The following is a 16,964-nucleotide window of genomic DNA, read 5'->3' on the forward strand; positions in this document are numbered from 1 at the left end:
ATTTCTTGTTACAGCCAGTGGAGAGACATGGACTACTCAGGCCTAAAATGAAATGTGCWCAGTGCAATGAGTTATGAAGGTAATAGAAACCATATGTGATATGAAGTGGTTGTTTTTTTCAGAAAAGTATGAAAGGGCTATTTCTAGAACAGATCTTATTCATTTAGCCAAAGGAACCAGGTATCTGCATTTTCCTGGCACTTAAATGTCTCAAAATGCTATTGTAAAATCTGGGAATATTAGCATGACTGCTTAAATCACACCTAATAGCCAAGTATTTGTGACAGATTGGAATATTAGCATGACTGCTTAAATCACACCTAATACCCAAGTATTTGTGACAGATTCCTGTGACTACTGAGCCACAAGTATTATCACAACATAGTTTTTTCCTGTTTTATTTTTTCATTTGACTGCCTGAAATTAAACAGCATTAGTTCCTTACTTTAAAGTTTACTGTGGCTCACCTTTGGGCAGTCTTATATAAATAAAAAGTAATTATGCTCCAGAAGTGAGTATGGAAAGAATGAACAAACTCATCAACATCCTACTTGGTAGCTTGAGTGGCATGGTGAAAATTACCTTCAGATGGGCTTTAAGAAGTTTGAAGTGTTAAATTACTGTCCCTTCCTGTGAGAAAAGTACTGTTCTTCACAGGCAGCTGAAACTCTCTGGGTGATTTTACCTCAAATAGCTTGGAAGTATTTCCTTAGCAAGACATGGTACTTTTCTGAATAARCCCTGGAATTCTAAAGGTCAAAAGACCTTTGGAAACAGTGATGAAATCTGATGGTGTAAATCCATTAACATTCTTGCATACCATATTTTTRGTTGATCTATCAGTCTTTATTTTTCCATCCTGATAATTTGATATTCTGTGAGCAGTTATTTATTTCAACTTTTTTTGCAGTATGCCTTTATTTAAGTCCAAAAGATGATCTCTTCACTTGTTACTTCTGGCTTCATGCCATTTAAGAGGAAAACATTGTTCACTTGTGTGTTATCAACACACAGTACTATATTTTATGACATTTGTTTCAAATGCAGCAATATATTTTAAGAATAGAATTCAGAATTCCTTTTCTTGGTTTTTGACAATACAAACTATTAGTACTGAAGAAAAATTGATGTTGTTCTCTCTTCCAATACACTGGAGAAATGGAGTTTTTGTTGKTTTTTTCACTGAATAGTAATTTTGCAAGAGAATTGAACCTACCAGTCTTTTAGAAATCAGAAAAGAATGTTATGGCATTTAAAGAGGTAGTTCTTCCTAAAGAAGTTACTTTGTGAAAATAGTGTTTGCATACATATGTAGGAGGAATATAATTGTAAAGCAATTTACTCTTACCCTCGAAATTGTGCACTGAATGTATTAATTTGAAAGCTAAARGCTTGATTTTGTTACCARCTTTGCTACAAATGCAATCTATGYTCTGTGTTCCCCTTGGAAAAACACMAATTTAATAATTATAATTATTAAAATTATCATTTTAATCCTAAAATTATAGGATCCTGGCTTGGGTAGCAGGCAGTCTGCTGTACCATCTTAGAGTTTCATGCATTCCAATGAAACTAAGTATTTTAGGCTTAGCTTTGCATTGTACAATACTGCCTGGGGCCAACAGGTTTAGTGTGGGCTATTTTTTTTTTTTTTTTCCCAATTTTTTTTTTTTTTTTTCCCAAATGACTGATCAGAATGTGGTAACTTTCCTTTCTACAGTTAAAAAAATAAAATAATTTCTTCTTCTACTCTGTGAGCTTTCAAATTGGAATACGTTTTAGTGAAATGCCTTGTCCTTTAGTGGGATCTTTCTACCTGCAGGAAACTTTACTTTTTAGAGTGGTGCTACTTTTTGTACACAATATGATATGGGAGTTGTAGTACTAGTGTGTACTATGACTTTACTTTCTCTAGAAATATTACTGAAGTAATGTTTGAATAACATTCTAAAATTATGTATATATTATTTTCTGCTTAGGTTTGTATTTTTGTCATGGTAGTCCTGATTTATGGAGAAACAGTAATTATTTCATATTTTCATTTGAAGATATCCTCCAGATAACATATTTTTTAAAACTTTATATCCATAGTAGCTACTTAGTCTCTACAGTTTATTTCTATTAAATATTTCTGCTACTTCAAATTGAAACATCCTAGCAGAAATATTTTTTGTTGTATGGAGGCTATACATAGCACTTGTTTCTGGTATTTAAAAAATAATACAACTGTAAGGAATTRTAATCCTAAATGAATTTACAGTGACAGAGATTTGGCCAAAACTAAAACAGAAGGATGATAAGGAGTGCATGGTCCTTGGGACAGATGCATTAATGCTTTTAATTAGCATTCTTTCTSCAAAAGGTGTCTCATTTTATCCAATAGAAAGTCATACTATCACTTTAATACAAATGGTATTAAGACTTTTAAACTTTTTTTATTGCAGGCCAGTTTTGCACTAAGGCTCTACCTATGTTGTACAGTTGATATGTAAGATGGAAATGGAGGGAYCTGTCAATACTGCCATGCAAATTTGCTGTGTTTCTTCTTTATTCTTTATGAGAAATTTTATTCCCTTGTGTCATTTCTAATACTGCAACATTTTTGCTTCCTTCTCTGGCCCTTCCTCGTTGGGAAGGATGTGGTGCCCAGGATTTGTATTGGAGGAGCATCATATCCCTGAATGTTACTCTTGCCCATCATAGATCAAAATCTGTAAGATTTCCTTCATGAAAAGAAGATGGAACTTACCTAGAAGATAATTTCCCCAAGCTGGACCAGTSTCCTACTTCTGTTGTATCCAAATCTTCTAAAAAAAAGGCATTTCTAGGCTTTGGCAAAGCTTGAGTAACAACAGCCATAATCCATGGTAGAGGTCTTTCTGGTACAGCCTGTTTTCTCAGTATTTCCATGCTTGTTTGCCCTTATTGCAGAGGATGGACCTTCTTTGCTTTTAACCCGTGTTTAAAGGATTATACATTTAGTTCTTCTGGAGACCACACAGAAATATCTCATGCCATGCTGTCTGCTGCCCTTTCCCCCATGAAGAAGTTTTGAAAAGCTCTTTGGTCAACCTAGTCTCCAAGTCACTCCTAATTAAAATTGTGTCTGTTGTGAATTCTTCTCAATATTTGCCAACACCATCTAGCATTAGCCAGCAAAAGAAATGTTATTTCCAGGTCAAAGAATTGTTTAATTAGAGTGGGAAAACAATGACTGTTTTCTCTCACCCAGGCTCATTGCTGTTCACCTCTTCCCAGCAGTGTCTTTGAAGACAAGCCTGGAGAACACAATTTCTTTAATTCTTTTGTTATTCTTCAGAGGACAAATTCGCTTACTGCCATTTGGTTTGGTCCATTACAATCACTAAATTGATTGCCTCATATTACAATCTTAGAGCTCAGACCAGCAATTTCCTGAAGAGTTTCTTTGTGTTTGGAGCTTACTTCCTGAGCAAGATTTGGAGTTTAGATCTGTGCCTAGTGGCTGTCAGTAATAACAGTTTATTGTAACAAAAAGAAGGAAGAGGATCAGTGATCCATTCTCAACATAGGCATAACTTCAGGTTCAGCAGCTGACTTGGTAGTGGCCATTAGGTGCTTGTCAAGAGGCAGTCCAGCTTTGAAACTACAGTGTATTACAGTGTGTGTCTCCTGAAACCTTTGAATACACTGCCTACCCCAGCCATTTTGCTGTTTTGGCTCATGAGCAAAAGTTTTGATCAGATGTTCTGATACCAGCCTTCGACTTGACAAGTTGTTTGCTGTGGATATCACTTGACCTGTGCATACATGCAAACTGGGTAATGCAAAGCTGGAGAGCAGCCCTGCAGAAAGGCWTCTGAGTGTCTTGGTAAGAGGCAAGTTGAACATGAGGCAGCAGTGCCCTGGCAGCCAGGAGGGCCACCCATGTCCTGGGGACATCAGGCACAGCATCTCCAGCTGGGTAAAGGAGGGGACTGTCCTGCTGTGTTCTGCACAGGAGCAGCCCTACCTCAAGTCCTGGGGACAGTTTTGGGCACCATGATATAAGAAAGATGTAAAGYCATTAGAGAGTGTCCAAAAGAAGGCCATGAGGATGGGGAAGGGTCTCCACAGGAAACCATTTGAGGAGTAGCTGAGATCACAYGGCTTCTTCAGCCTGGAGGAAAGCTCATTGTGATCTGCCTTACAGGGAGAAGTGGAGGGGCAGGCACTGATCTCTCTGGTGACCAGTGATAGGACCACAGGAAATCGCCTGAAACTGTGCTAGGGGAGGTTTAGGTCAGGTATCAGGCAAACAGGGTGGTCAGGGAGTGGACCAGGCTCCCCAGGGCCATGGTCATGGCACCATGCTTGAGAGAGTTCAAGCAGCATTTGGAMAATGCTCTCAGGCACRGGGTGTGACTCTTGGGGATGTCCTGTGCAGGGCCASGAGTTGGACTCAATGATCTTTGTGAGTCTCTTCCAACTCTGGATATTCTGATAGTTCACAGATACCTGTGTGAACACTGTCCCGTTTATTCAGACAAAAAGAGTTGATCCCTGAAGCTATTTCTGTCAGTCCAACCCCTACCCTGGCAGGCCCACCTTCGGTTTCATCTGAAGGGCTGGGCTAGCAGGTTTGGGGGTGGAGGGGGCTGCTTCTGTTGTGGCTGGGACTGGGCAATTTCCACAGCTGCTGAAGGACAATTTTCACAGCTGAGGAAAGGTTGGGGAAGAGGGACAGCTCAAGGATCAGATGTGTGAGTTTCCTGGAGCTACTGCAGTGTCAGGGGAGGTTCAGGCGTACTGTTCTGGCTCTCTGAGTTTGCGATCAGGCCGGTGCGTTCCTGCTGGTCTCCAGATAGACGCCTGTGGAGAGAGGAGGTGGCTGAGCTGCAGGTGACTTGGTAGTGGCCAGGAACTGTCTCCTSCTGTSTCCTCCACAGCRGGGCCCAGAGCTGGCAGGGCTCTCTGCTGCGGGTGGAGCTGCTGGCACACCTTGGCCAAGGCACCGCCATACAGGGATTCCTCCAGGCAGCTTCACTGGGCAGCAGCAGGTGCCAATGCATGTTTTGCTTTCTAGGGCAGTATCATCCCCTACTCTTTTCCATCCTGACTTTGCTTTGCCTCTGCCTGTCACTCATGCAAGTTACTCTTGTCCAGGCAGGCTCAGTTTGAGCAAACTCTGGCTCCCATCCAAGTAGGCTCCCCAAGAGAAAACCCAGAAATCAAGAGGCCAGTTAAAGCCACTGACAGCTGCAGAAGCCTCAGCAGAGTTTTTCAATCAACCACTAACTTGGTGCTGCACAGCAGCCTGACTGGAAATGCCTCGTGGCAGTGAGCTGCCCCTGAAGGAAGCAGGAGATGTGGGGGGATCCACGACTCACCGTTTTCTCGCACACCACCAGCAGATTGCAAGAGAACACAGCAGGATCCCAGCTGGCACGGCTGCTAGGGCTATCACTATGCCTACCATACAGCCTGCTCCACGGCAGAAAATACTTTCTATCTGCTCGTGGGCCTTAGGAGCTTGTTTGGGTGTTTCTCCAGCCTTTACTGCAAGARGAATTCAATATGTTAGCGTGTCCTCTGCCAGYTTACCACTGAACTTGCAGCAYGTTTGATAACACCAGAATGTTCTGWTTTCCCCCCAGTGCTGGTCCTGGAGGCACACTCCCACCCTTTGGGGACAGGCTGTCTCTGGAAAGAACTCAGATGGTCAGGAGGAGAGTGAAGTKGGGGAGCACCACTGCTTGGCCAGTCACTCCTTTGACAAAAACTTGCCAAGCTGTTAAACCTGCAACTCCCTCTCTGGGCCAGCTCCCATGGCCCTATGGGATGGAGTCAGGCCTTCACAGGAGACACTTGAGCCCTACTCTCTTTGTCTGCCTTTTCTCCAGCATGGGCACCCCTYGCAGCCACTCCCAGGTTTCAGCATGTGTCTCTTCCTAAGGGGCCCCAGCAGGACTGCTCARTACCTGAGTGCCTTGGGTCTGCTTGAGAAGATGCAGCTGCTTTCCCATTGTGTTTTTCTCCAGACTTTGGTGGCGCTGCCAAAAAGCAGAGACAGGTAAAGCCTCAGCATGGCTCAGGCATGGAGGATGCAGGAGAATGGGGAGGTTCCCTCTAGCTTTCYTTCCCAATATGAGAGTCAGAACATTGATCTGAACCTCAACTCATGAGAGGGATCCCACTCTGGGCTGCTTTTGTGCTTTTGGCCTCTAGSAACTCAGAGCAAGCTTTGGGATGAAGCTGCAGGAGGAGCTACATTTGTGAAAGTCCTGTTTTTCGTGATCYGTGGAATAGGATCCAGATGTCTTGAACCCAGCACGCTTTCAGCTTGGCTGTTGATGTGACATGCAGGAGTAGGCACTGGGGACAAAGCCTGGTGCCACACAGCAACCCTGTGCTTACCACAGAACAGCAATTACCTGCCATGGCAGTGGCTGGCATCAGCCTTGGAATGAGCAACTTGCATTTCACATGGAAGGAAGATTTAAAGGTAAATGTGCCTCCCTCCAACTAACTTACGWGTGGGATTACGCATGTACTTGACAACTGGACCTGACCAAGATTTCAGCAGGCTATGAGCCTCGATATCTGAAAGAAAATTGCACATKAATAAGCTGTTGACACATTGGTGATAATTATTCATTCAAAGAAAGGGACATTGAGAACTTACCTGTTCCAGACTCGTCCAAGAGCTCCAAACCATCTTTGTGCCAAGCTGCCAGAGAATCTGCTAGAGACTCATCTAGACGCAAGCACAGAGAAATGTTTCCATTGTTGGGATTTTCTGCTTTTGTGTACAGAAGCAGTGGACAGGGGTCAGRTAACAATCTGGGAGCCAGATGTCAGTGAATCGCCAGAGCTGCAGAGGAGGACCTGGGAACCTCTCAGCTCAACACTCTTTAACCACAATGAGCAACATCCCTGGAGGAGGGATGGACCCTTGGGAGTCTTCTAACAGGAGAGCACTAACACAGAGGAAACCCTTAGTAAAGCACTGGAGGAAAAACCAACTTGGTGAGAAGACCCCACTAGCCCATGAAAGAGGAAACCCTTAGTAAAGCACTGGAGGAAAAACCATCTTGGAGAGAAGACCCCACTAGCCCATGGAAGAGGAAACCCTTAGTAAAGCACTGGAGGAAAAACCAACTTGGTGAGAAGACCCCACTAGCCCATGAAGGAGGAAACCCTTAGTAAAGCACTGGAGGAAAAACCATCTTGGAGAGAAGACCCCACTAGCCCATGAAAGAGGAAACCCTTAGTAAAGCACTGGAGGAAAAACCATCTTGATGAGAAGACCCCACTAGCCCATGGAAGAGGAAACCCTTAGTAAAGCACTGGAGGAAAAACCATCTTGGTGAGAAGACCCCACTAGCCCATGGAAGAGGAAACCCTTAGTAAAGCACTGGAGGAAAAACCAATGTGGAGAGAAGACCCCACTAGCCCATGAAAGAGGAAACCTTTAGTAAAGCACTGGAGGAAAAACCAACTTGATGAGAACTTTCACTAGCCCATGGAAGGCTGCACCAGTGCTGGCAGCTTACCTGCTTCCTGAGCTTTATGTGGAACATACATGGCAGCCCCAGGATGCAGGGCCACCAGGAGGATGAGGAGGAAAAGACGGTGAACAAGGGCCATGATCTGCCTTCCACCACACTGCTGCTGCTGCAGTCAGGGATGGGGGCTGAGCACTTGGTTCTTATGGGCAGTGCAGTGCCCTGGGGCTCTGTGACCTCATGGCCCCGTGCAGCCCGGGCAGGGCTGTGAGGGGTTGGCACTCAGGGTTCTCCTGGAGAGCCTGGAGCAGCGTGGAGCTGTGTGACCTCATGGCCCTGGAATGAGCGTGCAGCCAGGGTGGGGCTGTGTGGGGATGGAACTCRGGGTGCTCTGGAGCACATCCCATAGGGCAGCTCCACCCAGGGGCTGGGACACGGCCCCCCACAGCAGGATCAATGCACCCTCAACAAGTTTGCAGACAATGCCAAGCTGAGTGGTATGGTTGACATGCCTGAAGGGTGGGAAGCCATCCAGAGGGATCTGAACAAGCTTGAAAAGAACCCTGAGGTTAGGTAAGACAAAATACAACATCCTGCACCTGCAGTGGGGCAAGCCTCTATGTCAAGCTGCAAAAGGCTGTAGTTCTGCTTGGTTAACCAGTGGAATTTTTAAAATAAGGCTAAACGAGTATTTTAATAAAATACTGCATTTAGTTGAGTCGTTTTGTTTGTCAAGTAGATACAAGAGGAAAAAAATATCTTTGGGGCTTTTTTTGTGGTTCAATTTTTTTTTTACTGTAATAGCTTGATACCAAATACTGCCAGACAAAAACACAGAATATTTCAAAGAACTTCCCAGTTGTAACTCTGATAATCAGTGGCTTGTCATATARACTTTCTTCTAGAAAGAGATTAGATGCAACAAATTCTTCACTAAGCATTGTGAGGCACTGAAATGCTGCTGTCCATAGAAGTGGTGGATGCCCCATCCCTGRTGTTCAAGTGGAGGCTGGATGGGGCTTKGAGCAAYCTGATCTAGTGGAAGATGTTCCTGCCCATGCCAGAGAGGTTAGAATGAGATTTTCTTTAAGGTCCCTTCCTACCCAAATCATTTTATGATTCTGTGATTGACTTGGAAGCCTCTGACTTTCTGAGCTGGCTGATGTCCAGGATTTCTGTCTGTTGTGTTCTTCACTCAATAGTCCAACAGATTTATCTTCTCTCAGTTCCCCTGAATCAAAGGTCATTCTTGAGCTTTGAGAAAGAACATGACTTCCAAGCACAGAACAGTTTTGATACTGAAAAATTCTCAGCTTATTGCCACACCAAACCCATTCTTTCTTTGGTTCTCCTTGCTTTCCATATCTTTCCAACCCATGTTGTGTTTGCTGGCTGGACGTATCAGAAAGACATCTATTAACAGAAGAAAATGTCTTTATGTGACTGAATGGACCAGTTCTCTACCTTACGTGACTTTGGAACTACTTTTCCTCACCTTTGTTGCTGTGTCCTTGAATTCTTTATTGAGCCTGAAGAAATCTGATCTCACTTTTAAAGAAGATCTACTTAGCAGCACTTTTGGTATGTTAATGTTCCCAGTGTTCTTTTGGACTGTGGTTAAAATTTCTCTAAGGATGGGTTAAACTGTTCCTTTCCCAAAGGATGTTTGTGTTGAGTGGGATTTGAACTCTTGTGTTCACATATCTCTATGCAGATATGTATTTCTTATAGCTGTAACTTCTTCCCTTGTAGGTAGGGAAAATTCAGGCCATTGGCTGGCAACTCCCATCCAAAGTTGTTCCTTAAAATTAGGGAGAGTATTGTTGGTACTGTGTAATTTTATTCTCAAGGTGATTTTCTGATTCTGCCTTAATTCACCTAGACCTCTTTTGGGGAGAAGACTCTGCTGTGCTTTCCTTCTGTTAGGAAAGGTGTTTTTTCTTGCAGCTGTCACAGAATGGTTTTCAAATGATCCCTGGTGCTGGCAGACTCAGACTGCTGTCCAGATGGAACATCCCTSCACTAACAGAGTGCCTTCTGGCAGGTCTCAAACTACCTCACTTTCCTTGAAGAATCTCTCAGAAACATTTGACAAGCAGTCAGCTGAAATCATGTACATTTTCAAAGAACAGTGTGTACATTAATAAAGTATTTCAAGATCATTTCAAGATCCTTGACACTGCAGTTTTCCAGTCACTATTTTTAAGAAGGATGCCAAGTCCCACCTCCCAGGTTTTTAAGTTGTACCAAGTTAAATCTTGAAGTCACTAATCTGAAAAGAGAAGAGAAGATATATGTGCTGACTGGTGTTGTGTGATGCAGCTGTGCATCCCATCGTAGTCTTTGCTTTCTCAGGGGGACTCCAGAATTCTGCTCCCCATCTCCCCCATGAGCTCAGCTTCAGGTTAGGGGGATCTTCTGCAGGTACTGCAAGAGAAGATTTTTCTGGCCTTCAGAAAAGAAACACGTGTGCACCCGCAGTGTACATGTGGACTGCACATGTGGAAAAAKTCTGGTAACTAATCTCTTTTCTTTGAAAAGTACTGCAGTCATACAGTGGGGTCTTTATGACTGAAGATGCTTCTGAAAATATGTATTGTAGATCTAATTTTACTGAAATGCTGTTTGTGCTTTGTGTAGTGACTTTACTRTGACAGTGGCCATGTTTAAGAAAGATGCAACATTTGCAGTCTTATAAAAACAAAAAACCAAGCAAACCCTCATTTAGATTGGTTATTTGTCCTTGAAGAAGGTCTTTCATGTGATTTTTCTGCAAAATGATAATCTAAAATTTATGCTGTTATAACCTTGGAATGAYTTTTTATGCTTTGTGTATCTTTATATTTTCATTTCAGTAAGTCTCAGCAGTTTTGTACCACGACAAAACTTCCTAAGTATCGATCTGCCTGTGGTGATAGAGACATTTTGCAAGTATCCTTTGAAGTATGTTTGTTCTTTTCAGGAGAGAATGGAACTGTTTAGAATTTAGTGACCTAGCAAMATTCCAGTTGGATATCATTTTAGACAGGATGCCCTAAAATATTTCTGTAGAGATTTGACATCTTTATCCCATCTCTTCATTGATTATTGTCCATGCACCAACCTAAAAATGAAATCTCTCACTTTCATGTGCTTAAAACCATATTTTTGGGCAGTGTTTTTTTTAACTCTTGAGGGTGAGCCTTAACAGATGTGATGAGAAAGTCAAACTAAGCCTGAATTTTAGTCAAGAAAAGTGACATGTTCTTGCTAGCTTTGCAATGGCAGAGTTTTATTAATTTTGTGTCATTATACTGAACTAAATAACAGGATATGTTTGTTCTTTTTTTTTTTCTCCAAGAGAAAAGAAAAAAGCTATTCAAAAAGCAGCATAATTCAGTTTACTCTTGTTATTAATGAACAAGATTGTATGTATACACATACATAAAGATTATTAGACTTGAATGTGGCTGATTTAGGAACTCTTAGCCTTAGAAACTGAAATGTTTATGTCTTCTTGCCTGGCCATGGAGGATGGAGGTACACACTGCAGTTAACAAGGCTTTTCCACAGTAAAAATTATCTACCTGTGCCTCATTCTCACATGCACACACTTGTATAAAAATCCACTCAGCTTTTCTGGCTAACAGGTAAGTAGGAGAGATAAGCCAGATTTCTGATTATATTCTAGTCATTTACTAGGGAGTGTTTTGGACAATATTCCTAATCATGATTTCATATTTGGGTCTAGAATATCTTCCTAGTTCAGGCATGGTGTCAGAGCTATAACCTTCCTCCAAAACCACACAAAGCAAGTAAAGAAGGTGGTGGTTTTGCTGTCTCCTACTTTCACTCATGTTGTGAAGAGTGCAGGTTTAAGTATCCAAACTTATGGCTTAAAAAATAAAAAATCTATAAAGACAGTTCTTTGAGCAGGTATGTTATGTAAAACTAATTTTACTCATATAATTTCTGTGAAATGGAATGGCAGCTGGAAAAATAACCTTCATATATCTCTCTCTGCGTACTAGAAATAAAATACATACATCTTTATAATTTTTTTTTTACATCTGTTTTACATTTTCTTGGATACTCTTCATGAACCTTAACTAAAGTCAWCCAGGTACCTCATCTCACTCTCAGGAGCACTGGCAGTTATCAATGCTGTACCCTGCTTTGCTTTGGATGGTCAGTGGATATTAAATTCCTTCCTGGAAGCCACACTCAGCTCCCTAATTGTAGAAAAACACAACAGAGAGCTTGTTGGCTTTTTAATTTTGCTTGCTGGTAGTGCACTTTTGGCTGCCAATGTTGCACTGGGACTTTGGATGGTGACAGCACGATAGAAGRTTGGATATTCTTCCATCAGTTCTCMAAGTACACAGAAATAATAAATCTATTGCCTTTTTAAATTTGTCCAGTACTGAGATTGAAATAATTCCCTTAAAATGACATTGAAAGAACAATCAGCTGGTGGTTGCTGTTTTAATTTAAAACTTTACAGCACCATGCCTGTGGTCATGGGAAATGTAATAGAAAAAAGTAGGAGCCTTTTTATTTATGCTTTAAGCTCTGTATTAATTTTGGAGAAATTGCATTTTAAGATTTCACAGGAAAAGATCAGACTTSATAAATTCAGATATTAAGTAAGGGAATTATTTTGCCTCAAACATTTGTAAAGTGGGAGGACAAAAAGATGTTTCATTTTATAATGTGAGTAATTGTCAGAAGWTCTGTGTGGGCTGTGATAATTTCTCAATCAGCATAGTTTTGAGTGACTTGTTTTGGATTTTTTGGTCTGGTATTCTACCAGACTGGATTCTAGGAAGCCCTAAAGTCTGGTCTYAAAATGAGGAAAAGCTAAATGCTTACCATGTGTTAATGGGAAGAGAGCATCYGTTTGGGTTAGTGACTTTCCTTTTCAGCTGGCCAAAATGATTGGAGAAATGTCCTCAGGATGAAGATGAGAAGTCTGCTAAAAATGAAGAATGTGGGAGGATAACAACGCCCACATGTTTGTTTTGCTTACAGTTTCAGTTGTATATTATCATAGGCAGCTGAAGTTTTTTTTAAAGGCAATATTTGTCAGCAATAGCTACAAGGTAACTGAAATTCCATTTCTGAGTGCTGAAGTATGCTGTGCACAGTTTTCCTAAGTGATCTGTAATGTTGTGTGTTCTACTCAGAAAATAATMCTGTATTCTACCTGTTCACAGTTAAAAGTGAAACCTATTGTTTTTATGGTGTCTATCTTCTGATGCTATGCATGTAATATGTACAGTAACTCACTGATGATTTTCTGTATTTCAAAGGGTTGTTTTCCTTTGCTAGGATTCATTCTGTTCAAAGRTAGCTAACAAAGATATTTAGCTGAGGCTGGTCTTAGATATGAATTGTTTAGAGGAAAATTATGATTGTGAWTTGAACTATTTAAACATTTGGCTTTGTTCTCTGAGATGAATACAGACCATACCCTTATTCTTAAATGAGCAGTGGAAGAACAGTCAGTGGTTTACTGATACACTCTGAAGTTCTTTAAATATTTTATACCCTGTAGGATTATGTATTCAATGTCATGTCCTCATGTGATAGATTGCCTAATTTATATAAATCAAGTTCAGTCAGAGCTTTGCCTCAGTATAGGCTGATATTTAAACAAAAATGCTCTAGTTTAGGAGCCTAAATATTTAAAATAGGAAATTTTTGAAAAATACCCTGCAATTTCTGCCTCATACAGTGCTCCCCATTGGAGCTGCTGCAGCTCAGAGTTCCTTTGCAGAAATGGCCTTTCCATCAGGAGGTGAAGTGGAACCTAAACTCACAGATCCTGCAACATTCATGACCAGGTGAAATAGGTTCTTCTGGCTCTTGAGGTGAAAGTCTGGGTAATTTTCAAAGTGGGGCTGAGCCCAATTCCTGGTGCTACTGCATGGATTCATAACTGTGATGTTTGCATTTGCCCACTGATGTGTACTTTTGCAGAGGAGCTTTAGATACACTCCTTTCTTAAGATGATGCAAGCAGTAATGAGAGASCACATTTATTTATTTGCTGTTGGCTAGCTTACATCCCTTTCCAGTGCTACCACAGGCTGGGTGGGCCCTTGAAGTTCACCTCTGTGGGGTGGCTGGCCCATGCCTCTCCTTTTCAGTCATTTCAGCCCAGGCAAATCAGCTCAGGTCCTTGTAAGAAAGAGTAAATCCTCCAATTGACCCAGTGTGAGCTGGTGCCTTTGGGGACCTTTAAAAATAACCCTGAAAATCAAACTTGTCATTACTTCTGGCAAACAGACAGAGGTTTCAGAGCAGCAGTTCTGATGGTCCATCTGCCATTCCCCATTCCTCCAGGAGCAGCCTGGTCCTTGCACAAAGCCTGGCTCAATCTCTGTTCTACCCTGCTCTCTTCCTCAGTGGCTGTTTACTCATCTGAGCTCTTCCTTCCTCTGTCTTGTCCTATCTTCAGTGCAAAAAAGGTAATTTGCACTTGGAAGTTTTAATGTAATTTAATAAGAATATTTGCTTTCAAAATATGTCAAGTTGATACTTTATTTATTCATGTCGACTGCAATGGCTTGGAACAATCCTTTAACATAGTGCCTCTCATGGAGATGTAGGCAACAGATTTAGAAAAACCCAAAGTTTCTGAGCTTAAAATTACATCTATAATGAGGCTGGCATGTTGTTCCTCGTTATTTAGTGTGCCACCAAAACATGAAGTTTTATCAAACTAAGCTAAAGCCAGTTTACTTTACACAATCACTGAAAGCCACAGTTTTACTAAGAAGATATTGGTCATGGTTTTAGCAAAACAGACACACTAGTGTCTGTTAATCTTGATACCCTAGAAGAGAGAGTACTAGAAGTGTTTAAAAATTATGGGTCCATTTCTGCACATGCTAAAGTTCTACTGAGTAAGGGTCRATTTAGGTACATACAGATGCTTTGAATCAAAACTTTAAGCAAACTGGGTGTGAATGGTGACCCAGCATATTTTAGATTAGTTTGGACTAAAATAATAGTTAGTCTGGGCCAATCTCTGAAGAAGATGTTCATTGAATCCATTTCATTCTCCTGTAATCCTAACATGGATTACATTCTGATTAGCATGTGCCATCCATGCAGTTACTGAGAGGGTTTTTGATCATTTATTTAGCAAGAGAAAACACAAACAGACACAGTGATTCTTGTGTCTTGTATTTTTACTGGAGTATTTATGATGTTTCTTGGTTTTGTAAAAACAGAAAGGAAGCCTTTCCTTAAAATTAAATCCTTCTACTTATTAAATTAGCCCCTCAGAATCTTGAATACAGAATCCATCAATATAATTATAGGGCATATTGACTGGACTGTAAAACACAGCACTCTTAAAGATTGGATGGCTGCTACTRTTTATGTATATATTATGCATTTTAAATCTGTATCAGATGGAAAAACTAATGTCTAATATTCAGAAATGTTATACCTAGCTTTTATTTGAAAATTTCCAGAAGAATTCCATAATTATAATCATTGTTCTGCTTTGKTTTTTTATGAAATTGTTTTTTCTATCTGCAAATATTGACATAGCATGTTCTGATAATGCATGATACATGAAAATGGCAAACCCCTTAGCATGGGGGATGTTACATGCTCTTTGCTAACTTTGGAAATTAAAACCAGCTTGCTTCTTTATAAGTTAAATGAAAAAGGCTTCATTAGAAAAAATATTGACAAACTTGCAGATTAGTCATCCCAAATTATGAACCACAGTGGAAAATTCATCAACTCATCCTTTTTATTTAGAATGAAACAACCAACTGTATTGATAGTTTCTTTCAGTGGTAATTCTGCATTTGTGGATATGTGTGTATACATACATTTGTGTAACAGATACATGCATAGCCATAGAATGTATTATCCATTTTTAGGAGTAACTTACAACAGTCCTACATATTCTGCAATGTAGGCTTTTGTTTTTCTTTTTCCTTCTCTCTGTGAATTCTCCCTATGGTTTTCTCTGTATTTGAAAATAGAAACTTATGKTTTTCTCCCATAAGCTATCATAACTTCTTTATTAAAGAAGACAAGTGATGGGAAAACGATGTAATGGCAGCTGCATGAGTTTTGTTCAGCTGATGTTTAAAATATGTTTCTTACTTTCTGTGAAGTCTCAGCTTCAAGCATGGTAAACACAGTTTTTTCAGAGCAGCAAAAAGAGGTCAGCCTTGGAATCCATGACTCTCTTAATGCTGTTGTTTGTGCTGTTCTGAGTGAGAACTGGGATGAGCAAGACTGAAGAAGTAAAGTTTTCAGTTCAGACCTTTCCATGGCAYTAAGGGTATTTCAGCTTTCTTTTAATAAGGATTTACTTTGTTTATTTTAGCACTTCAGCAATCCCAATGTTCCCATAGCTTCCCATACATTTTACATGATGTCACAGGGTGGCATGTAGGAATATTTTCAAGATGAATTATGTTTGTCTTGCAAATTCAGAGCTTTCATATAGATCTGGATATCCCTACATGTCACAGGGTGGCATGTAGGAATATTTTTAAGATGARTTATATATGTCTTACAAGTTCAGAGCTTTCATATAGATCTGGATATCACTGATGACCAATGAAGAAGGCTTTTAAAGGTTTATATAGCCTACTTKGTATTGAATTGTTTTTAAAAGATGTGAGTTAAACTCTAGGTGTAAGTAATTATTTGTAAAATGTGCATTCTGTACACCCATATTCAGACCAATTTCCACAACCAGTCTTGCCTCAGCTTTGTTCTTKTAATCTTGTGAGTAAGGAATCTTGACTCTTAATCCAGATAAGATCCAACACTGAGAAATGTTTTATACCCTYTTTGTCCTGAATGTCACATAACAGATGAATTATTTGATGTGTCTGAATTACACACACTGTGTCAGTGCAGCCCTGGAGAGCATTGAAAGCCAGCAAAGAACTTGACTTTATGGCAGCTTTATGAAACTTTCACACTGCTGAGCCAGYGTGAAAGGACAGGAACAAAGAGCAGGATATGACACTGCAATTCTRTTCATTCCATTTACATTGTCGTGAAACCAAAAAAGAACTTGTAATTAACATTTCAGAGCAGGAAGATAACGTTTTCCAGCCCTTCACTGAATCATTCATTGACTGGTTATCAAACATTTTTGTTAACACTTTGTCATTCCCACAATAAATATGTGTTGAATAAGTAGTTGTAGCTTATTTTGTAAAATGGATATTTCTCACCTCTGATTTTGCAGCATCATTGTATAATTGATCTTTATTGATAYTAAGTTGAAAATTTGGAGGCAGTTTCCAAACCATCACTACAAAAATCTATTTCCAAGTTGTTTGTTAATKCTTTAAATCCATCTTTTCCTTACATAACATTCCAGTTGATCTTATCTGAAGCCTGTCAATGGAATATGTATTGTTTAGATATTCATTGTGAGGTTTTTTTTTCCTCTACATGGCCTTATTTTTCACACTGACTCACAGCTGTGGAATGTTAGATTTCTAGACCCTTTGTTCCCACTATG

General features: G+C 40.4%; 1 protein-coding gene across 1 annotated transcript in view; it reads left to right on the top strand.

The window, feature by feature from the left end:
- Positions 1-14,266, top strand: part of MBTPS2 (membrane bound transcription factor peptidase, site 2) — a 33,199-nt gene extending 18,933 nt beyond the window's left edge. The window contains exons 10-11 of the mRNA XM_057383267.1: positions 10,322-10,397; positions 11,569-14,266. Coding sequence (XP_057239250.1) covers positions 10,322-10,397; positions 11,569-11,791 — 299 coding nt within the window. The 3' untranslated portion in view covers positions 11,792-14,266. The remainder of the gene's footprint in view (positions 1-10,321; positions 10,398-11,568) is intronic.
- Positions 14,267-16,964: the final 2,698 nt, after the last annotated feature.

Source organism: Malurus melanocephalus, unplaced genomic scaffold (assembly GCF_030028575.1).
Source record: "Malurus melanocephalus ecotype Western Australia unplaced genomic scaffold, MMel_1.1 scaffold_618, whole genome shotgun sequence".
Taxonomy (NCBI): Eukaryota; Metazoa; Chordata; class Aves; order Passeriformes; family Maluridae; genus Malurus; species Malurus melanocephalus.